This window comes from Mobula hypostoma, chromosome 3, assembly GCF_963921235.1.
Source record: "Mobula hypostoma chromosome 3, sMobHyp1.1, whole genome shotgun sequence".
In the NCBI taxonomy this organism is placed as follows: domain Eukaryota; kingdom Metazoa; phylum Chordata; class Chondrichthyes; order Myliobatiformes; family Myliobatidae; genus Mobula; species Mobula hypostoma.
In genome coordinates, this window is record NC_086099.1 from 165,355,733 (window position 1) to 165,379,489 (window position 23,757).

The following is a 23,757-nucleotide window of genomic DNA, read 5'->3' on the forward strand; positions in this document are numbered from 1 at the left end:
GTGACGTACCTTCATGTCATATGAACACAGAAAATGTCATTCTATCTTTTTGCTAAAGTGATATATTTGTGGAGATGGTTCACCACTCCATGCCATTTTGACATCTTAATTCATGTTCTTAGGACAGCTCTCAGACTGAACAAAATAGAAACAATACTTTTAAAAAATCCATTTTTCCTTTTAAGGCCATTTTCATTCTGACCCCCTGCAATATTGATCTCTTTGCTTCTTCAAGAGGATTGTCACAATTTTCCCCTTTTTAAGGTCTTTTATTTTAACCTTTTATGATAGTTTTCCCTAATTTTCAATGGCTATGAGTTTAGCCTGTCAGCTGTTTCCTTCTAATCTTGAGGGCCCTAAATTCAGTGCACCCTAGCTACTTCTTAAGGTCTTAAAAGTTTCAACAATAATCACTTTGGATCAACCTGTTTTCATAACCTCTAGTTCTGAACTCCATCTGTGTCTACCTTACATTGACTGGCCATTGAAGCAAATGCATTCAGTTTTACTGTTCATTTTTCCTGCGCAGAGACAAATGAATGAGATATTAAACCTTGTTCCAGGGAAAACAAAACACATTAGCCCTGAAAGCTCTGAAAGTGATGGGGGTGGGGGGAAGCATTTAGTTTAAATTCTGATATGGCACAAAATTCATGATTGATAGAAAAAACTTCATCAAATCTCTCAGAAGGAATTAGTCAAATATGGCATGGTTTTATATGAAAATAAATCTAATCAATACAGGTTGACCTTCTATAATCCAGCACCATTGGGACCTGAGTGCCGGATTAGTGAAAATGCTGAATTACAGAAGGGTCACATTAAGCAATAGCTAACCACCTCAGCATACCTCTAAAATATCAAAGGATTCAAAGGTACATTTAATGTCAGAGAAGTGTATACAATATACATCCTGAAATGCTTTTTCTTCGCTACCACCTATGAAAACAGAGGAGTGCCCCAAAGAATGAACGACAGTTAAATGTTAGAACCCCTAAGGTCCCCCCGCTCCCCTCCCTCCCATGCGCAAGCGGCAGCGAGCAACAGTTCACCCCTCCCCACCGGCAAAAAATAAAGTGCACCCGCTACCTGCACTCAAACAATAGCAAAGACACAGACTTGCAGTTACCCCAAAGACTACATTGCACTCGCAGTTACTGAGTTACTCGTTAGTTTCTTTTCCCGCTGGCGGGTGAGACGGGCGGGGGCCGGGCGGCCATGCCTCAGGCAAATGATATTAATAAATGCAGGAAGACAAGCAGGAATCACCTGTCTGTGCTTACAAGAGCGTGCCAACACTTGAAGAGATCTAGCGCAACCAAAACAACACGCAGCAGATTATCGAAGGAACCGAATTACAGGTGGTCGGATTAGTGAAGGTCGACCTGTACAAATTTATCCAGCATTTTGTATATGTTGCACAGGAAAAAAAGGACTTTATTATGAACAGTAAATCTCTGAGAAATCTGTGATTACTCACAGCAATGAAAATCCTAAACGCTTTCCTTTCAAAAGCCTGTAGAAAGTGGATCAACTGAAATTTACAGCCCTGATTAATGGATTAGTGTTAGCTCTGCTATCAAGAGATGGTGAAAAGGTGAGTAGAGTTAATATACCAAATAGTCAAGATCAAAACAACGTGTGAACGGCTGAACAGCCATTGGAACTAAACAATTCAACATTGCTTTATTTGTCAGTACTTCCTACCTATGAGAAATATGTTTTGAAATCTTCCTGATGTTAACACCTTTTAATGGAGCTTGGCTAAGAAACACTTGTGCTGTTGCATTGTCACAAGAAAGATCTATCTACTGGACTATCTGTTGGTTGTCCAATTGGTCTTCGTTCAAATTATTGAGAATAGCTTTTCAAAGCACAGAACCAAAGCCAAAGATTGATCCCTAGAAGTGTAAAATTGGAGTTGCATGGGCCAGTCAGCATTATTAACTTCTGAAAGAGCTGATTTTCTAACTAGTATGTGATGAGTATGAGAGAAAATACACAAAAAACTGACTGTTTTGCAAAAGGAGAATGATGAATTACTCAACAGGCTAGGCTGCGGAGTGAGTTCTGATGAAAGATTGTTGAGTTGAAACGTAACTTGTTCCTTTACCCATCGACACTGTCTAACCTGTTGAGAGTTTCCACATTTCCTTCCTTTAGTTTAGATTTCCACCACATAGTGCTTTGCTATTGCATTGAATAATTTCCAGCCCAAACGTACTTTAGTGCTGTTGTTCTTTTTGATGTATATTAGTGAAGTGGCATTCAATAATTTCCAAAGTCTGCAAGTAATATGAAACTTGCGGGGAATAGTGAAGAGTGTGGAAGACTGTAACAGACTCCAGGAGGTTAAAGAGGGACCAATGAGAGAGATAACAACTGGCACATTAGACATTGAATGAGTAGAGAACTCAAATTAAATGATACAGTTTTACAGTGGTTTCAAATTTACCCTGTAGTGAACTCTGGCATGACATTTTTTTTTACTACACATTATGAATCTTAATCCAGAAACAGGACATACATTTCAAGCAGCTTTTTTGACTGTTGGCAAATATAAGTCATAGAGCATAAGAGTGGATTCAGTAATGGATTTTTTTTTGGTTGCTGTGAGCTCCAACATGATATTAATGGCCTGTGTGAATAGCTGGGTATGTGTATTAGTGCTTACACACTGAATGTGCATCAGAAGCAAGCAGAGAAGGCAGATTATCATCAATCACAATTCAATGTCGATGTTAGAAAATCATTTCCATTGTGGAACATAATACTCCTGTTGACAACTTCTCTTAGCTATCCCTTTCCCAACCCACCTCACTCAAGATCATTATTTTATACTTTATACTTTATTGTCGCCAAACAATTGGTACTAGAACGTATAATCATCACAGCGATATTGGATTCTGCACTCCCTGGATTACAAATATTAAATATTAAAAATAGTTAAAATTAGTAAATATTAAAAATTTAAATTATAAATCATAAATAGAAAATAGAAAAATGGGAAGTAAGGTAGTGCACAAAAACCGAGAGGCAGGTCCGGATATTTGTAGGGTACGGCCCAGATCCGGGTTAGGATCTTCGTTCAGCAGCCTTATCACAGTTGGAAAGAAGCTGTTCCCAAATCTGGCCGTACGAGTCTTCAAGCTCCTGAACCTTCTCCCGGAGGGAAGAGGGACGAAAAGTCTGTTGGCTGGATGGGTCGTGTCCTTGATTATCCTGGCAGCACTGCTCCGACAGCATGCAGTGTAAGGTGAGTCCAAGGACGGAAGATTGGCTTGTGTGATGTGCTTCGCTGTGTTCACGATCTTCTGCAGCTTCTTTTGGTCTTGGACAGGACAACTTCCATACCAGGTTGTGATGCACCCCAGAAGAATGCTTTCTACGGTGCATCTATAAAAATAAGTGAGGGTTTCAGGGGACAGGCCAAATTTCTTTAGTTTTCTCAGGAAGTAAAGGTGCTGGTGGGCCTTCTTGGCAGTGAACTCTGCTTGGTTGGACCAAGTCAGGTCATTTGTGATATTGACCCCGAGGAACTTAAAGCTTTTGACCTGTTCCACTTGCGCACCACCTATGTAAATTGGGTCGTGCGGTCCGCTACTCCTTCTGAAGTCAACAACTAATTCCGTTGTCTTGCTGATGTTGAGGGATAGGTTATTGTCTTGGCACCATGCCACCAGGTACTTAATTTCCTCTCTGTGCTCAAACTCATCATTACCCGAGATGCGGCCTACAGTTGTGTGATCAGCATTTAAAGAGATAATCAACAATCCACGGTTTGCTTATCTTTATAAAATTCCACAAGTCATTAAAGACTCCCATCACCCAGGACATGCCCTCTTCTCATTGCTACCATCAGGTAGGAGGTACAGAAGCCTGAAGGCACACACTCAGCGATTCAGAAACAGCTTCTTCCCCTCTGCCATCCGATTTCTAAATGAACATTGAACTCATGAACACCACCTCACTTTTTTTATTACTTCTGTTTTGGCACTATTTTTAATTTAACTATTTAATATACAGACATACACTTACAGTAATTTATAAACTTATTTATTTTTCTACATTTATCATGTATTGCATTGTACTGCTACTGGTAAGTTAACAAATTTCACGACATAAGCTGGTGACATTAAACCTGATTCTAATTCTGAGCCCTCTTTTGTGGGTTCAGATTGGCAGATCGTTGTGTATCGCAGCAGTGAAAAAGGTCATTCAGCTTATCTGCTCCATTCGAGCTCACTGTAGGGCAATCCAGTAAGTTCCATTCCCCTTGTTTTAACCATATTCGTGCAAGTTTATTTTCCTCAAAACCTAACCCAATTCTCTTTCAAAATTACTAATCATCTAATTACTGTTTCAACATGTCCTGCCAGGAGGAGTAGGGGGAGAAAGTAATCTCAGCAGGACGTAATATTCAACAAGTAATCCTGATGTGTGAGTCTCATCCACAATCAACATATGATATGTCTCCACCTCAGTAACAAAACCTTCATGGAAATCTGCTGTCAGGAGCAGCCACATTATTTTATTATCTTATCTTATCTTTCCCTCTCTCTCTATCCTTCTCTTTTTCTGTTTCTCTTTCTCCTTTATAACGTCTGAACCACATAATTTTTTGGTAATCAAAGGAATTCTTGATATCAAAATAAAAGGTTGACTGCCTTCACAGTCACCTCTTAAAACCTGAGGAGGCACGACATGTGATCCAGGGGATTTGTGGGTCATCAGTCCCACTAATTTTTAAATCTTTTTCTCTACTAATATTCGTTAACTTACATTTTAGTATTGCTTAGCTGGTTTTCCTCCAAGAGCACCGTAACCCTTGTCGTTGGATTTGGAGGGTTGCTTGCCTCAATGACCCAGAGTGCTATGTTGGCTGGAGTCAGGGCTTTATGCTTTAGGGTCACCCATGCCAAAAAGGTCAAAGGGTGGAAGCCAGACTAAGGTTTACCGGTTCTCCAGGTTCAGGGGTTCAGCTCAGGGCTAACAAAATTGTTACAGAAACAGCAACGAAGAATCCTTCCACATCTGAGTGCGACAGTATTCCTGAGTCTCCACCTGGGACTTCCATGACTGACAGTAGTGAAAACTGAGAGGAATCTACTGACGTGATGAAGGAAGCTCTGAACTCTGCCAGAGATGGAGGATTTTCATTGCTGTGCTAAACACCAGTGGTGTAATGGGCAGTAATAAGTTAGTTGGTTGGGAAAGGGGCCTTGAACTAATGAGAGAAATTTTGCGACTCAAAATAAAGGCTGGTGATAACCAGACAACTAGATAAATTATATCAGACCTCTAATTTATTTATTACATATAATTAGTTGAATATTTTTGCTTTGTATTTGTGAAGGATTAAAGTGAACTTAAGCTTTGACTATAATGTAACTTTGTGTGTTTGCTTGCTATCTGTAAAATGAAAGAGCTTCATAATTTGCATTTCACTAAATTTTTCAAATAACATTCAAAACATGTCTGTGCATGGTGCAGTCACACAACTATGTCAATGATCAACTAAGAAAGTCAGGGAAAATAACAGACCAAAATAAAATTGTTTTACCTCAGCAAAATAACCAAATCCGCATCACATGACAGCTTTTCAAGACCAAGTGTTCCTTCTGTCCGAATATAATGGATTTTCTCCCTGAAATCAAAAGGTACAGAAATAGAGGATTTTTGAAAGGAACTTAGGAGCACATAGTTAAGCAATTTTGCAGGGAAGGAAAATATGACCTGGATCTATTTACCTAGATTTCCTTTCATAAATGGTTCAACTTTCCTTCTCCATTGCATGCAAACCGACTTTACCAAGTAAACCTGATACATTAAAACTAATTTCCAATCCGTTTTAATTAACATGAAATTCACTCTGAAGTAGATAATGTTGGGAGTGTGTATCAGGAATCCACGAAAGCACAAAAGTGGAAAACTGCCTATGCTCTGCCAAGGTGCAGAATGGTTTAAGCTTTCTATTCTTAGGTGATCCCAGTCATGTATAAATACATTAACGTGCACAATATTGTATCCGGAGTCCAGGCTACTATTAGTCATAATGATGGACCTGTCCATATGACATAGTTCAGTCTGATAGTCGAGTGAAGGAAGGAAATCTGACACAGGGAAATAGTAGGTTACTTGTTACAACAGTGAACAGAGAAATGTCATTCAATTACCATTGGTTTCTGTTACAAAAAGTAATTTCAGTATTATATTTCCGCTAAGACATAGTTTGTGGAAATCATTCTTTTCTGTATTTGGTATCTTAATTAAAATAAATTAAGAGTTCTCTCCCCTTGTTAACGTGGCGCATTCTCAAAGCTGTTTTTATTCTCCTGTCCTGCTCTCAAGTGCAGAAAGATTATTTGACCTTGGCATCCATTTTACCTGAGCCTAATCTTACAGTCACACAGATAGAAACTTTTCCCCACCCTGCCCTATCTAGTCAGATCTGCAGCGTCTATTCTTTATTTTCCACTTCTTAGCGGAGGATGTTGAGGCTAACTACAGCAGGTGCTGTAAATCAAATTTAACACAGCATGTGGATTGGACCTTCCCTGCTGGTGCCATACAATGCCAGACATCTTAGTCCTTAAGAGTTCATTATTAAAGCAGGTGGTGCATTAGTTCTTTGAAAAATTATATCAAAGTGTTCACATCTCCGATGTAAATGACATAAGGTACATTCTGCCTTCTGTCTTCAGCAGTGGTCACCAAAAGTCAGGAATGTGGCTACCAAAGTTAATAAAAATAATCAAATTAAATTCAGCAAAAAAAAGATATTCCTCAGGCATTTGCCATGCACTATATATTCGTAGTTCTCAGGTGACCATCACGCATGACCTAGACCATCCAACTCCAACTCATTCAGCTCAGTCCCAAGCCCACTGCAGCCATTGGCTTGACTGATTGGTGTAAGCTTTGTTGAGGTTCAAAGTCAAAGTTCAAAGTGCAAAGTAAATTTAATATCTAACTACATATATGTCACCATATACACCCCTGATATTCATTTTCTTGCTGGCATACTTAATACATCTAATCATCATCATCAGGGCTCCGTCTGTCTAAGTAGACAATGAATGCGCCGGGTTCCAGGGCACAGACCTGGGCGATGAATATGGAGATCCTGGGCTGTCCAGACATCAAGATCCTCCTCTCGGCCTCGCGGATGTGGTCGAAAGGAATGCAAAGCAGTACTTTTGGCATCAGCTTGGCTGTAGGAGCTGCCGGGAGGTGACGTGATACGTCACCCAACCGCCTTAGGGACTCCACTCTGGATTTCTGTAGGGTTTGGTAGTGGGTAGTGGCTCCACATGTCACTATAACAGGGTGTGACGACCCCGCCTTACACGAGTCCTGGGCTCAGCTGGCTCTGGCTGACAGTACCTGGTATGGGCCCCTATTCAGGGTTACGAACCCCACTGCCTTGTGGGTATCTTCGGGAGAAGAGAAGGCTAAATCTAATCGTCATCATGGAATCAATGAAAGACCGCACCAACAGGGCAGACAACCAGTTTTTACTTTTCTACAAATACAAAAAGAAATAATAAATAAACAACTAAGTAACTAAGTAAGCAATAAACATCGAGGAGATGAGGTGAAGAGTCTTTCAAATTGAGTCCATAGGTTGAGGGAACAGTTCAGTGAAGTCGAGTGAAGTTATCCCCTCTGGTTCAAGAGCCTGATGGTTGAGGGGTAATAACTGCTCCTGAATCTGGTGGTGTGGGTCTTGAGGCTCCTGTACCTTCTTCCTGATGGGAAGAGAGAATGAGTTGGGTGGTAGGGGTCTCTGATGATGGATGCTGCTTTCCTATGACAATGCTTCATGTAGATATGCTGATTGTTGGGGAGGTGAAGGTTTGTTGACTGTGTAGTTCACACCATGAACTCTTGTGGTGATCATCTCATGTCCAGTTATAAATGGTGACTGGCCCATAGCTTGTCTGTCCTCAACTGGCTTTATTTTAGTCTTCACATGTGTCTAATAGAATTTAAGTCAGCTGGTAGAGAAGATGTGAATTTGTGACTCTCACTGAAAGAGCGAGATGAGGGGTGAAAGGTGTCATAGGAAAACAATAGTGGGTGGTGGGAAAATCTTTAACTAATTAAAAGTAATCATGAAACAAAGCTTCAGACAAACAAAAATACTTCGGTAATTGTCCAGAAGCAACTCAGTGGAATGCTTCCAGGAATGAGTGGCCTCTGACTATATGAACACATTGGGAAAACTGGGTTGTTTGCCTTGGAATAGAGGAGATTGTGTGGGAGTCTAAAGGAAATGTTTAAAATCATGTAGGGTCTACAGAATAGATAGAGAGAAGCTACTCCCATTGGTAAAAGGGTCAAAACCCAGAGGACGGGAAATGAGATTGATTGGCAAAAGAGCCAAAGAGTGAGATGATTTAATACTTAGTGAGTAAGACAGGGGGAGGTGGAATCCACTGTGGACTTTCAAAAAGGACAAAGCAGGTATGGAGCTGCTGATTACCCCTGCTGCAGTAAGCCAGCCCAGTCTCAATGGGCTCAATGGTCTCCCACCATTCTGTAACCTTTCTGCTATTCTGCACAATTCACTGAAGCAGACTTCAGAGCTTTTCTGTATGCTTGAAACTAAAAAAAACAAATGACCCTGTGATGGCAGGAAGAGATATCATCTATTTCTCAAGAGCACTCTCTAAAATGAATGCAGCATGTGGAACTTGCAAACGAACAGTGCAGTGGTGTTGTATATTACTGTCAGTCCATGATTTATAAGAGTACCATTTGGGGAGGGGAGAAAATCAAATCGAACATAGAGTAACACACGCAGTCTCTCTCATGTCTCCACTTGCTCCTCCACCGCGTTCTCCAGATTTACAGCATCTGCAGTCTCTTGTGTGTCTCCAAATCAGATGTGGGCTTTCCTTTGTTCTAAAAAGGACTGATAAATCATCCCTTCCAAATTTAACTCACACCATCTTTCAAAAGCATTTGTTTTATCCAGACCACCTGGTTGCTTTCCGTACCCCTGCTTGGTGATTTACCCGCACAACATTTAGTGAACTTTTTATTCAATATTGAACAATATCCTAAACTGAAACAGACATTCCCATCAAATATGAATCCCATGGCCTCACGACCTGCCCATCACCTACACCTCTCTTCCTCTGGTTTGTCACCTCATTTCCTTCATGTCATGGTCTACCATCTTCTATAATCATATTTCTTCTACTTGAGCCCTTTGCCTCTTCCACAAATCATCTTTCAGCTTCTCACATCATCCCCTTCCCCTTGCTCCCATCTACCTTTCCCCCCTTCGCATGGACTCACCTATTACCTGACAGCTCATCCTCCTCCTCATTTCCCCATCACTTACTCTGGCTTCTGCCCTCTTTCTTTCCAGTCATGATGAAGTGTATTGGCCCGTAATGTCAACTCTGTAACGTAATGTTCATTTCCCTCCATAGATGCTGCCTGACCTGCTGAACTCCTCCAGCGTTTTGTATGTGTTGCTCCAGTTTTCCAGCATCTGTACACTTTCCTGTGTCTTCAGATCACAACTGTTGTTATTTCATTTTGTTATAGCTATCACTGGTTGATTACATTTTCTATGTTAAAATGTATTGAGAACAAGCAATAAATCCAGCTCCCTTCTCATCAAAAGTAATGAGTAACAAATCACCCATTGTCCATTGTCCATTCTGCCACCCTCATGGCAGTGGGAGATTAGCACTTAGTCCTGAGCTTTAAAATATCTAATTTACAGCAGATATGAGGAAGTCCTGTGCATTTAAAAATTTGGTGGGAGCCTTCTTCTGCCACCAAAACTTCATCGGTAACCCAATTAACACAATTCAAAAGTGATTACCCCAAATGTCCAAAAGCACAACAATTCCTGACCATAGTTCTTCAACTTCATGTCTTATTATTAAAGTGAAGATGAGCTACTCTGAGCAAGGGATCAAAATGGAGAGAACATAGAAACATGGAAGACCTACAGCACAATACAGGCCCTTCAGCCCACAATGCTGTGTCGAACATGTACTTATGTTAGAAATTACCTAGGGTTACCCATATCCTCTAATTATAATCCAACTTTTTTTATTAGGTTGGGATATACTTCAAGGTCATTGATCACTTTGGTACCTAGGGATATATATTCCCTCAAGCCTGCTCTGACATTCAATACAAGTTAGGAGCAGCAACTCTAACTGAGCACTTCTTAATAATCTGCACAATTAAGGCCAACAGCATGACCGACCCAAGGAGATAAACTAACCACTTTGGTTCTGGCCAGGATTCAAAGTGCTGATCTTCATCATCTGTAAATATCAGTCAAATTATTGTCAATGTTTATTAAGCCACTGGAGGAATATATTTTTACAGTTGCTGCTAAACAAAATCTTCAAAGTCCATTCAAAATTAGAGGTGCATTCAATGAGAACTGTATTGACATTTTCCGCTTTATTCTCATTACACCTTCTACGGTCAAGATAGCACCTGCGTACAAAGCTCTTTCATTCTTCTGGATAAATCACAAAACCGATATTTCACTTCTTTTATGTCTGTTTTTCATCTTGAACGTGTTTCTAGATCTGCTAGAGGCTGTGATTTCCAGTTTGAAGATCGCTTGAGCAATCCAGCGCTTTGCTGTCTCCAAGAAAACTCAAGGATGCCACAAGCACAAATCTCGAGGTGAAGAAACTATGAGACGGGCATGAGCCGATATTTGACTCCATTTTGCTGACTAAAGTGACAATGACGGTCAAAATATTGAGGTGAATGCAGGGGCGAGTGCCGAAGGCCTTCTGATTGCTGGTGGGATAACTCTGCTGCCGAAGCGGAGGCTTGTGTGGCCTAATGCTGTGCCCGAAGTCTCTCTATTTTTGCATGGGGGAAAGGGGATTTGGGGGGTGGTGTCAATGTTCTTGTTGCTTTTTGAGCGGAGGAGGAGGGTTGGGGGGTTGTTGATCATGCTGGTGGGTTTGCTGTCTCTCTCTGAACTTTTCTTTGTTCTGTGGCTATCTGAAGAAGAAGAATCTCAGAGATGTATACTGCATACGTACTTTGATAATAAATGAACCTTTGCTTAAAGTTGTTCTTATTAAATGGTCTTGTGCAGAACTGTGGTGCAGATGGCAGATTTTGCATCTGGACTGATTGTTCTGACATTCAACTTTGATCCAGATTAATGTTCTGCAGGTTCCTGGAATTGTCTAAAGCCTGAGGTGGTTCAAGAAATGGGGAAACAGTAAAATTCATAAAATAAGATGCTTATGGAAATGTACAGTATTTAATGTGTCTTATTCTATTAGTAATCCAAAGGATTTTAGTATTAATAATTAATTAAGAACAAACTCAGTTTTGAAGGTCTTGGGAGTCAAAATGTCCATGGCACAAGTCAATCTTGGGTTACCACTGCAATATTTGAGAAGGTAACTCTCAAGACCAGTGAGTTACAATAAGGAAGGACAGCTAAAGGAAACAAGTTCAAAATGATACCCTTACTTAGTGAATTCAGTCTCTGGGCTATAAAGCACACCATGGCCGCCTGCATTTTGTAAACTGGCATGAACTTCAATCAGTTCCACATACGGAAATAACACTAAACCATGAACTCAGTTATAAAACACAGAATGCTGGAGGAACACAGCAGATCAGGCAGCGGCTTTGGAGGGAAATGAATGGTTGGCATTTCTGGCTGAGACCATTCACCAGGAGTGGAAGGGAAGCGGGCAGGAGCCAGAATAAGAAGTTAGGGGAGGGGAGGAGCACAAGCTGTCAGATCAGAGGTGTGCCCAGATGAGGGGAGGGGTAGGTATGTGGGTGGGGAAAAGGAATGATGCTTAAACTAGGAGGTGATAGGTGGAAAAGGTAAAGGGCTGAAGAAAGAGGAACCTGATAGGAAAGGACAATGGATCATGGAATAAAAGGAAGGAGGTGATGGTCAGATTGTGCGGGTGGGGGAGTGGGAGTGAAGGGATGAGCTAACCACAGGAATCAGGGAAAACAAAGGCAGGGGTGAGAAAGAAAAACAGATGGAGTGGTTCAAAAGTCAGATCCGACACAGCAGCCAAGAGTTCCTAATGGCCGTCAGTTTCAATTTCACTTCCCCTTCCCACACTGATGTCTGTATTCGGCCTCCTCTCCTGTCACATTGAGACCAGGTGCAGGTTGGACTTTATATTCTATATTGGCTGCCTCCAACAACACATTGATTTCTCTAACTTTTGGTAACCACTCCCCTCTGTCTCCACTCCGCCCCCGTTTTCTCCCACTCCTGTGGTCTCCTCAACCTGTCTCTTCCTCTCCCCCATCTCACAGACTTCCTCTGGTTCCCCACCTTTATTCCATGGTCCACTGTCCTCTCCCATCAGATTCTTTCTTCAGCCTCCCTGCTCCATCACCCATTCCCTCTCTCATCTGCTCTCACTTATCACTTGCCAGCTCCTGCTTCATCCTTTCCCTGCCTTTTTATTGTGGCTTCTGCTCCTTTCCTTTCCAGTCCTGATGAAGGGCCCTGGCCCGAAACACTGTCTCCACAGATGCTGCTTGACCTACTGAATTACCCCAGCGGTTTGTGCGCGGTGCTCAAGATCTCCAGCATCTGCAGAGTCTCTTGTGTCTCCCTGAACTCAGTTGATAATATGTATATTTACCTGAGCGTGTGATTTCTGCTTAGGCTGGGCTGCCGCTCTTGAAGCATCTCGAAAATGTTTGCCTGACGGAGGAAAGCTACGATCTTGTCATTGTATGCTGTAATTGGGGAAAAAAATGAAAAATGAGCATTCTAAGCATTTTGTACACCTGTTTATATGTTTAATATTTTGTCAACATTTTTGCTGAAAGATAGTGACTCCTAATGGGGACAAGATTTCACACTTACTGATTCACACGTACATGCACATCTTACGCAGACGGCCATTATCTAGCATGCTTCTGAATAGCAAATACAGGCAGTTGATTCCCCACTGAAGGAAGAATTTTACATTAAGATTTAACCCTGTGCTCATATTCTACCTATATATTAATCGTACAACCACAGTAGCTGGACATCCAGGCCTGACTAATCCTTTTCTTTTTAATTGCACCCCTCTAGAAACAGCCCTGGTATTTCCTGAATGAGATTAGCTAACTCTGCAATAGTAATGTACAGAAATTGGATGTAACCTGACGTGTACACCTCAGTTTAACCATGAGATGAGGAAAGGTTTGTTTCATATTATGTTGAAGGCAAGGCTGAGGATTTTTTGACCAATTAAAAACAGGAGGAAAAATACGTGATCTGGAATAACATCAAGTTTGTGGAGCATAGAACATTTATTTCCTCTGCCATCACCACCAATATTCCTTATTTCCCCTCCCTCACTCCCCCCATCAACAAATAACATCACCACCATCATTTCCCCACCCCCACACACACACAACTCTTCAAACCCAGTTTGGTTGTAATTAATGATTACTCCTCAACCAAATTAAACTTTAAAAATACTTCTATGCCTCATTTTTTAAAAATCCTATCAAGAAAGTTCAAAAACTGACACTGTGGAATTTCTGGAAACTGAAGCCAGGGCTTAGTGCTTATATTTTGCCAATAAACTTAGAAAGCTCTTCCAAAAAGAGTGTACTCTTTCAGAACATGCTCCAAGCAGGACGGCTGAATTTTATCGTAAAGCCCTGTGACAGCGAGAAGGAAATAAAAACTAAATGTATTTTCATCTGCTTACCCACAGGCACAGCATCTTGATGGTACTGATTGCGTATGGCTGCCACCAGAGTGTTAGTAGGTCTGGCTAACAGTGCAGATCCCCGGACTCGTGAAACATCAGAAGCCTATACCAGAGCACAAAATAATCTTTTCAGTATCAGAATCGGGAAATAAGTGACTATTATGACTGAGTACACGGCTACCCAGTAGAGTTGGCTACATGAGTTCAACATTGATGTTTTAAACCACATGACATAATTTTAGTGGAGAACCTCTCGGTCACAACACATGCTGTCCTAAAATATTTCTATTCTTAATATGAAGTTTCATCATCACTAGAAAGCCAAGAGGTAAGGGAGGGAGGGTTCTGGAAAGGGGAATTGTGTTAAGATAAGGAGAAGGGACAAGGTGATGATGCAAAGTAAAGGAATGGATAACAATACCAGAGTTTGTTAGGAAGGAACAAAGCTGACAGATATATTGTGGGACCCACAGTAATGTGGAGCATATTAATGGACACCGGATACCCCCCTAATTTTCTTATATTATGTTCATATTATTTTTATTGCTTTGGGTTGTTATTTTGTTCATTCACAATTTGATTAATGTTCAGTTGCATTAGCAACGGTAATATTTTAGAGGGTTGGTTGATGGTTACAAGGGGCAAAGCTTATACAGGCACTTGGGGCAGCTGAGGGTTCCTGGGGGGCATGGGAGTGCGCACGTGATGGAGTAGACGGAGATAGCCCCACAGCATGCATGGTAAGCCGATGCGCTTGTGTTCCTGTATTTCCAGAAAGGAAAATAAAGACGTTATGTTAAACTGCACGTCTGGAAGTCCTTTTAGTGTCCAAGTGTGCAACAATATCAGTGTACTTCTAATTCAAGTCAGAGCAAGGGAAAATGGTAAAAAGACTAACTTGCAAACACGAGGAAATCTGCAGATTCTAAGGTAGAAGATGATGAGAGGCATTGATCGTGTGGATAGTTAGAGGCTCTTTCCCAGGGCTGAAATGGTTGCCACAAGAGGGCACAGGTTTAAAGTGCTGGGGAGTACGTACAGAGGAGATGTCAGGGGTATGTTTTTTACACAGAGAGTGGTGAGTGCGTGGAATGGGCTGCCGGCAACGGTGGTGGAGGCAGATACGATAGGGTCTTTTAAGAGATTTTTGGATAGGTACATGGAACTTAGAAAACTAGAGGGCTCTCGGTAAGCCGAGTAATTTCTAAGGTAGGGACATGTTCGGCACAACTTTGTGGGCTGAAGGGCTTGTATTGTGCTGTAGGTTTTCTATGCTTCTATGTGAAGCAGCTCTTCACAAGTGAATCCAACAGCTTATTTATTACATCCGGTGCTCATGGTGTGACCTCCTCTACATCAGTGAGACCTGACGAAGGTTGGGGGAAATCACTTTATTGAGCATTGTTGTTCCATCTGCCACACCGGCTTGGATTTCCCAGTGGTCAGCCATTTTAATTGCACTTCCCATTGCCACACCACGAGTGTCTACAACTTCCTCCTCTGCCAAGTTGATGCTAGGTGTAGGTGAGAGGGACAGCATCTCATATTCCACCGTGGTACCTCCAACCTGACATCATGAACATCAGTTTCTCTAACTTCTGACAGGAACTCCTCCTCCCACATTTTGTCCCCTTAAAATTATTCCAAGACTGCGTGCTTATTCTGCCCTGTGAGGAAGAGAGTTCCAAAGAGTCATGAATCCGAAGCTGACAGAAAAAAAATTGTTCACCTTTGTCTTAATTGGATGATGACATACTGTATATGTAAACAGTATTCCTTAGTTCCAGACTCTCCCACAAGAGGAAGCGTCCATTTCACATCCAGGCAGTCAAGACCCCACAGGATCTTGCATATTTCAATCATGTCATATCTTACTCTTCTAAACTCCTTTTGTAACAATTCACCCATTCCAAGAACCAGCTTTGTAAACCTACTGCTTCCAATATTCTATCAATCTTCCTTAAGTAATCAGCCAATGCTTTATACACTGTTGCAGATGTGGTCTTACAAATCACCACCAAAAGAAGCAATACTTTTGTTTTTAATATCCCCCCTCCCCTGAGCAATAACTGATAACTTTGTTACTGTTCTTAATTACTTGCAGAACCTGCAATGTTAACCTTTTGTGAAACAAGCACCATGACACCAAGATGCCTCTGCATCTTGGAGCTCTATGATGTAACTCCCTTTAGATTATATGTTTATTCTTAATATTTCTTGCCAAGATGGACAGTTTTGAGTGGTGCATTGAGACTTCCAAAAGCCACTTGATAAGATGCCAGGAAAGAATTGAATAATTTTGTGCATGGGGTTGGAAGTCATATACTGCCAAGGAATGGGGATTGGTTAGTGGAGGAAAAAAATGAAAATCAGAAGAAGCAGGTCATCTTTGAGTTGGAAGGATTTGACTGGTGTTGTATCACTGGAATCAATGATGATCAAGCACAAACACTAGAATCTGAGCAATTCTATCATTCAAAACCAAAAATAACTGCTCACTATTTACAAAGCATTTATCAGCCAATATAACAACCTATTTGCAATGGTTTGGCGACAGAATCAAGAGCAACATATCCATGTATCCTGATGATCAAAAGCGTGAGTTGTAAGGAAGAGAGGCCTCAAGGGACAAAAATGTGTTACGTGATTAGAAATGGTCACATCAGATGGAATATAATGTAGAAAAATGCGAGGTCACCCACTACGTTAGAAAAGAAATGTGGAATAATTTCCAAATGATAAGGGATGTCATACTATTAGATGTCATTTTACACCAAGCACTGAGCGTTCATATAGAGTTATAGCAAGCAGTTAAGAAACCAAAAAGTTGTTAGCCTTCATTGCAGGAAGATATGTGTACAATCATAGGGAACTCTTACTATAATTGTATCACCTGGTAGGACCACAGCTGTAATATTGTGCAGTCACTTCATCTCCCTAATTGAAAAAAGTATCTGTGATAGAGGGAGTGCCATGAAGATTCACAAGGGCATGTCTCTCTTGTTGTATGAAGCTAAAAGGTCAATGCTCTCTTGAGTTTAGAAAGAGACAAACAATGTCACACAAAACACAACACTGTCCCAGAGGAAACACAAAACTCTGATGGGACATGCCAGGATAAATGCTGGGATGATATTTCCCCTGGTTGGAATGTCATAAATCAGGAGTCATACTTTTAAAATAAGAGTTGGTCATTCAGAACAGAGGTGAACAGAAATTTCTTCACCTGGATGGTAGAGGGGGTTCTGAAGGTTCATTATCAAAATATATTCAAGATAGAGATTGATAGATTTTGGATAATATATAATGCTTTATATAATGGTATTTGCATTTTACATACATACTGATATTTATATATTTATGTAGATTTTATTCTGTACTTCTAACTTTATTTTTATATAAGTTTTTATTCTGTTTAATTGTTGAAAGTCGCTGTTTTTATTTTACATCTCGCGCCAGTTCACCTAATCACTTAACTATACATGGAGAATAAAGCTGATCTTTGATCCTTGACCAAGGGATCAAGGCAAATATGGTCAGCACAGTAAATGGTGCTGAGGTACAATGATGATTTTACTGAATGGTGCAGAAGGTGTGAGGGCTGAATAAGAACATAACAAAAGAAGCAGGAGTAAGCCATTCAGTAGATCAAGGCTTCTGTTTTAACAATATTTTCAGCACTAACTCCATATCCCCTATTTTTCTAATATCTCAAAATGTAACAATCTCAGATTTGAAGTTGCTGGCTGAGTGTTAATAGCCCTCCATGGAAGAAAGTTTCCCAAAAATTCACCACTCTGAATGAAGAAATTTCTCCTCATTTCAGTCCTAAATTGCCTATTCCTTACTTTGAAGCTATTTCATTTAAAATTTGAACTTGATCAATACAGGTCTGATGTCCAAATCTGGCACATTTGAGACAGAGACCATCACAAATTTCAGATATTGGACAACATAAAAATAAAGTAAATATATATATATATTTATTTGTATTTACCAAACATTCTTCCTGTTATCTGCTATCTGCTTTCAAAGTTAGGTCATGTGCTTCAGGTTGTTATGGTTTTACAGCAGAGTCACAAGATCTGGCATGGCAAAATAATTCAAACAGCAGAGCTAATCAATGAATGAACTTCCATAAATGTTTAGTTCAGGCAAGATTTGTATTTATGGACAACCAGGATTTGGATATTAGACTGAACATTTGTTCAGCTCGTAAGCCAAACTTATGACATCAGGCAAACTATACATTTAGATTCTTGTTTCGACATTATATTAATCTTCAAAATGTACTGCTTATTTCAGTAGAGAAGAAACATGTTAATTTTATTTCAATAGAACTGGCTCATTCCAGTCTCATTCAAAGGCATCTTACTTTCCTCATTATAAATCCTTTCAAATTTAGCTTATGATTTTACACAATGTTGCATTGTAATTAAAAAATTCAACAGACTGGTCAATAAATGGAGAGACATCTTGTCTGTGTGGCTTGGCATCATTCGTTTTAGTGCACATGTGAAATCAACTGTAGGGAAGTCTTTGCTTATGGTTTTGCTAGCTGCGGATTATATGTGGAGTACAAACTGAACCAGACTGGTCCCCATAAGTCAGGGGTTCCCAACCTCTTTTATGCTGTGGACCCCTATCATTAACCAAGAGGTCTGTAGACCACAGATTGGGAACCCCTGACATAAGCTATCATCCACAACTGTGCAAAACAACTTAACAGAACACAATTTAAAGGCATGTAAATTTGTTCCTAGAAATTGACGATAAGCCCAGTATGTACTCACCTCCCCTGCACTGTAACTGCGCAGGCGCTGCAAATGCTGCCTATGTGTCAAATGGTTCGGCAAACGGCCATTCTGCAGTGGAAGCCTGGGATCAATAAATGTTGTTGCACGACTGTTGTGATCAACAAAAAATGACTGGAAAGGAGAATGATTCTGTTAGCAAGCTATGTTCTTCATTAATAAACTACTCCATATTAATTCAGGTGTGCAATATTAATATGCATGTAATACTTTTAAACAGGTACAATTACTCAAAACAATGTTTTTTAAGTATTTTTGTGATGCTGGAAATGGGCTACAGAGCAAAACAAAAAGCACATAAGATACATAAAACTGAAAACTGTGAGCAATGTTATTGATTGATTAATGTATGATGGTTTAACTCCCTTGGTTAAAACAAGGTAGGAAATAGCATGTTAGAAATATATACATATTACAACATAGAAATAGGACATTGTCTTGACAGATTTGTGCAAGTTAATGCTCCCATAAACTCCCTCCTACTTCATTTGACTCTGTTAGCATAGCTTCAATTTTGTCTTCCTTATCTATTAATCAATGATGGAGCACAGAGCTATGAGAATCCAAGTAACTTTGATCTATTTCACATCGTGTTTTGAGAAATGAAAGATCTCCACATTCAGGCATGCAGAATTAGCTAGGAACTCAACCGCTCCATTTTTACACTTTACGCACAAGTACCACACTTCTTGTTCACGGACTAGAATTTACAAACTGTTTCAAATCATCCACTCATGTTGCTAGCTTCAGAATAAAAATCAAACTTATCTGGAGCAAGTTGGCTTACATATACTCAGCATGCACTTTATTAGGTGCCTGTTGTATCTGCTGTGTGTTCAAAGATAATCTTCTGCACACCACTGTTGTAACCACTGTGTGGTTATTTGAATTACTGTCACCTTCCTGTCAGCTTGAACCGATCTGGCCATTATCTCTCATTACCAAGCAACTATTGCCCACAGAACTGCCCCTTACTGGATGATTTTTTTTTTTGTTCTTTGCACCATTCTCTGTAACCTCTAGAGCAGGGATGGCCAACCTTTTACAGACCATGCGTCAATTTTCTCACGCACGTTCAGATGCGCCATACAACTCTTGTACCCACCCCCCCACCATTCAATTCTTGTAAAAATATGCTAATATTGACATATTTAGCATTTATACATGATATATTGATTTAATATAAAACAAGATAAACATTACTTACCTTAATGAAACTTTTAATATATTTTCTCTTCTTTTGATTTCTTCCTTTATCTTAATCACATATTCTTTCCATAACTCAGACCCAAGCACTAGCTTCAGTTTTCCTTCTACTTCAGTCTGATGTTGTGTTTTATAGTGTCTATTAAGATCATGTCTTCTATTATGTGAGGAAGTGTTTTCACAAACAATGCACAACGGTTTTCCTGACGGACCCGCTATCAATAAGAACTCATTTTCCCACTGTCCCACTATTCATTGGGAGGGAGGGAGGGAGCGAACGTCGACTCAGACCTGGAGAGGCCTGCGTTGGGCATTTTCATGCCTTACAAGGCGCAGATTGGAAGTCTGTGTGGGGCGCCACTCCTCACACACTGTTTATTGAATTCATGCTTACAATCACTTTCTGCTTTTCTTTTGCTCATTTTCTTTTGCACTGTGATGGGTAACTGAATATAAAAACAAGGCTTAATTTTCGAAAAAGTACAAAACTGCAAAGCTCACAAAGGACGAACAAAGAATTAAAAATACACATGGACTAAGATGTTAACTGTCCTGTGCTATCACCAGTGGGATCATCAGTTGATCTACCACCTGTCTTCAGGAGTTTCGGCCCACTTATGATCAAGACCCCCTCGAGGTGGTGGGCTAGCAGTGCTAAAGCACCACCTCCCACTGGTGAGCTTAAAAACTTGGCATCTGCCTCTATCAGAGTTGCTGGTCACTTCCATCCAACAGATAGCCTGCTCTTCAGGTGTCTATGCAACTACTGAAGGGTTTGCAAGATATGTATACACTGTCTGACTATCTGCCCCTCTGGACATACTTGGTCCATACCCATGATGATCCTTTCTCTACTGCCTCAGCTACAGCCCTGCTGGTTGACGATCTAGTGAAGCCAAGGTCACGCAGCCACTTCTGGAAAGTGAACGCAATAAAGCCATGGCAACCTACTTCGAATGGATAGCATGAGACCTTCCACCCTCTGCCTCTGCACTCCGACCTTAATTCTGCATACTTAGTTAACTTGTGCTCATGGGCTTCACGATGTTGTCTTCCTAATAAACATTGAGTTCACCAATAACCACTTCTCTACTGGTGTCAGACCATACGATTATATCTGGACGCAATGTGGTGAAAGCTATTTGCTCCGGGAAACTGCCTTTCCCGTCCAGGTCGGCCTTGACACACCAATCATTGGCTGAAGAGTGTCAATTGGTGCACGAGTGTCAATTGTAAACTGACTGGCAAAAACCTGCGACGCACCGCTGGTGCAGTTGCCTGGCACCTCAGAATCAAACAAGTATCAAACGTGTATTGAACAGTTATGGAACAACTGCAGAACAAAAGTCCTTCTTTCCTAGTTAGACTCACTGAACATTCTTTTAAAATTGAAAATAGATTAATGTGAAAGAAGATAATATTCACCAAAAGATGTGCACAAAATAATAAAATCGCTAAAAGTAATTGCTAAGTTTTAGATTTATTCTCAATAAAACCAATTTCTAGCTCTAAGCTACTTGAATTCCTGTTATAGGTTTTTTTTCTACAAATTGGTTTTTGGTTAATTCTTTTTCCATGAGTAGGCTTACTTTTTTATTATTATCACTGGGGTGCAATGTGCCACTTCTAATCATCCAATGCGCCACTTTTGCCGCATGCACCATAAGTTGGCCATCCCTGCTCTCCAGTGTGTGAAAATCCCAGGAGATCAGTAGTATCCGAGATACTCAAACCACCCTGTCTGGCACCAACAGACATTCCATGGTCAAAGTCACTTAGATCACATTTCCTCCCCATTCTGATGTTTGGTCTGAACAACAACTGAATCTCTTCATGGTTGCATGGTTTCATGCATTGAGTTGCTGCCACACAACTGGCTGATTAGATATTTGTATTAACAAGCAGGTGTACCTAATAAAGTGGCCACTGAGTATTGGAAGCCCCAGAGAATATATTGGCGCATGTTGAGACACTTTTTAGCATGGTAAAGGGATCACATATGATTGATCGGTGTGTATAGTGATTGGTGAAAACCCAAGCACTGCCCAGGGAAGTGTGAAAAACACTGACAGCTCTGACTTAGATAGATATCCTGGCAAACATCATGCATCTCCCTGAATATCTTTGTCACTCTAAAATAATGAATACTATTGAAATTTATTAAAACACTAATTTAGTACAAAATCATGGCCCCACCAAGAGCTAACCTTTCTTGTTTTACATATTTGCCTCTTATTCAAAAATATTTTTTTAATTCTGGTAATGGGTTGCTGGATCCACCAGAGAGAGGATAAAATTTCAGTCACTTGACTTGTTTTACCTTTGCTCCATCACATCAGCCTTATTATGTAATCAAACCATTGAAGTAATAAGTAAAAAATCCAACATTCAATTATTCTTCCGCGTCTGAACAAAAAACAAAGCAAATCACCTGGCATGCTAGAGCTGGATTTGGAATATCAAGGAGCCCTGGTGGTGGAAACAGTCTACAAAATAACTGCAGTTTGAGCAAACGCGAATCTCTGCTCAATTCGTTTGTTTCAACAAAGGCAGTAAATTGCTCAGCAAAAGGAGTGTGGTGTAGATATGTTATTATGTGTGCAATCAAAGATAACAATTATACTGCACAATCTTTTTATCGTTTTAGTAAGTGACTTTTTATGCAAATTATGTAAAAAATTATAAAAGACAAAAAAAGTGAATTCATGATATATTATTTGCAGAGCTAATTTAAGTAAAATTATTCACTTTATCAGCACCATAAATCATGGAGTAAAACATTACAGGAAAAAGAACTTCAGTAGAAAAGGAATTGGTCGTACTCTGTTAACAAAATTGTAAAAACATAATGAGGGAAAGTAAACTTCTTGAAAGAACTGTTTGGGCAGGGGAGACAGATTGTAGAAACTGGTGGACTGGCTGAGTAGCAAAATTGCACTGAATTATTTACAGATAACAACCTGTAGAAACATCTTATTTTCTTCAGCCTAGTTTCTCTTACCTTGCCCTGCTGATCTGTCTTTATCTCCCACCCTCGAGGAAGCTCTAGCTGTGTATCTGCAAACATGTTCAGGAAAGTCACCAGGTCCCTGTTATGTTGGTACCGCTCAAAATTCCGGGCATCCCTGCGGACCTTCAGTATCATGTGCTTCAAACAAGTACTGTTGGTAAACATTCGATAGGCACTCTGAAAATGGAAGAAGCAGCCTGAGTGGGTCGACGTAGATTACTAGCAGAGAACAATAACAACTCACTGCTGTCCGCTAACTGTCAGATCTTGTTCATAATCCAGCTGGGCCACTCATTTGTCTAAAAAGTGAATTTTTCCCTGTTTTGATGCAGTGAACACATAAAGCGTGCAGCATTTGTGCTCATTTAGATCTACTGCAAAAACTATGGAACTGAGCAACACAAAACCAGCCCAATGGTAATTGTGAGCTAAAGTATGAGCTGAGCAGTTCCCATCAGGAACTGCCTGAGAAGCTTACATTTGTCCTACGACTGCCACAAAGATCATTGGGCAGAGTGTCAGATTTTGAAGTACTTCCCTCTTTGCAGCCTCCAGAAGTCAGTCTAAAAGAAAGCCCTGAGGGTGAAGGAAACCACTCTGAAGGAGAAACATGTGTATCCCTGGCCTCCCATGTGATAGTCCAGTACAAACAAACTCCGACCAACTGTGGCCTTACGTTACTGCAAGGTGTGGAAAGTGAAGGGGGATAAAAGTCTCAACAAGTAGCTCTGATGCAAGCTGTTACACTTTCCATTATCCTGACCCTTGGTAACTGAGGCTGGTAGGTTCTGTGTGCCAGTCATCGAAATCCCACTGCAACCATTTCATAGATGCCCTTTTGCCAATCCTGAGCAATGCACTCGGAGTTTCTCTCTGAACCTTTAAGGAGTTACAGGTTGTATCCAGAAGTCAGAAGGTATGCAAGTAATAAAGGAAATGTGCGATACACAGTCCTTCGTATTATTTAGTGTGTACATGATGCTAGGAAACACTAACTGCACGGAGGTGAGATGCATAC

The 23,757-nt window shown here is 40.5% G+C and overlaps 1 protein-coding gene across 2 annotated transcripts in view; it reads right to left on the reverse strand.

Annotated features, from left to right (window-relative positions):
• The window catches only part of LOC134344369 (E3 ubiquitin-protein ligase HECW1-like), a 485,729-nt gene that overhangs the window by 89,324 nt on the left and 372,648 nt on the right, over positions 1-23,757 (reverse strand). For both annotated transcript variants that reach the window (XM_063044047.1, XM_063044048.1), the window contains 5 exons: positions 22,731-22,916; positions 18,503-18,637; positions 13,707-13,812; positions 12,639-12,735; positions 5,564-5,647 (listed from right to left, as the gene is read on the reverse strand). In XM_063044047.1, the coding sequence (XP_062900117.1) occupies positions 5,564-5,647; positions 12,639-12,735; positions 13,707-13,812; positions 18,503-18,637; positions 22,731-22,916 (608 nt within the window). The remainder of the gene's footprint in view (positions 1-5,563; positions 5,648-12,638; positions 12,736-13,706; positions 13,813-18,502; positions 18,638-22,730; positions 22,917-23,757) is intronic.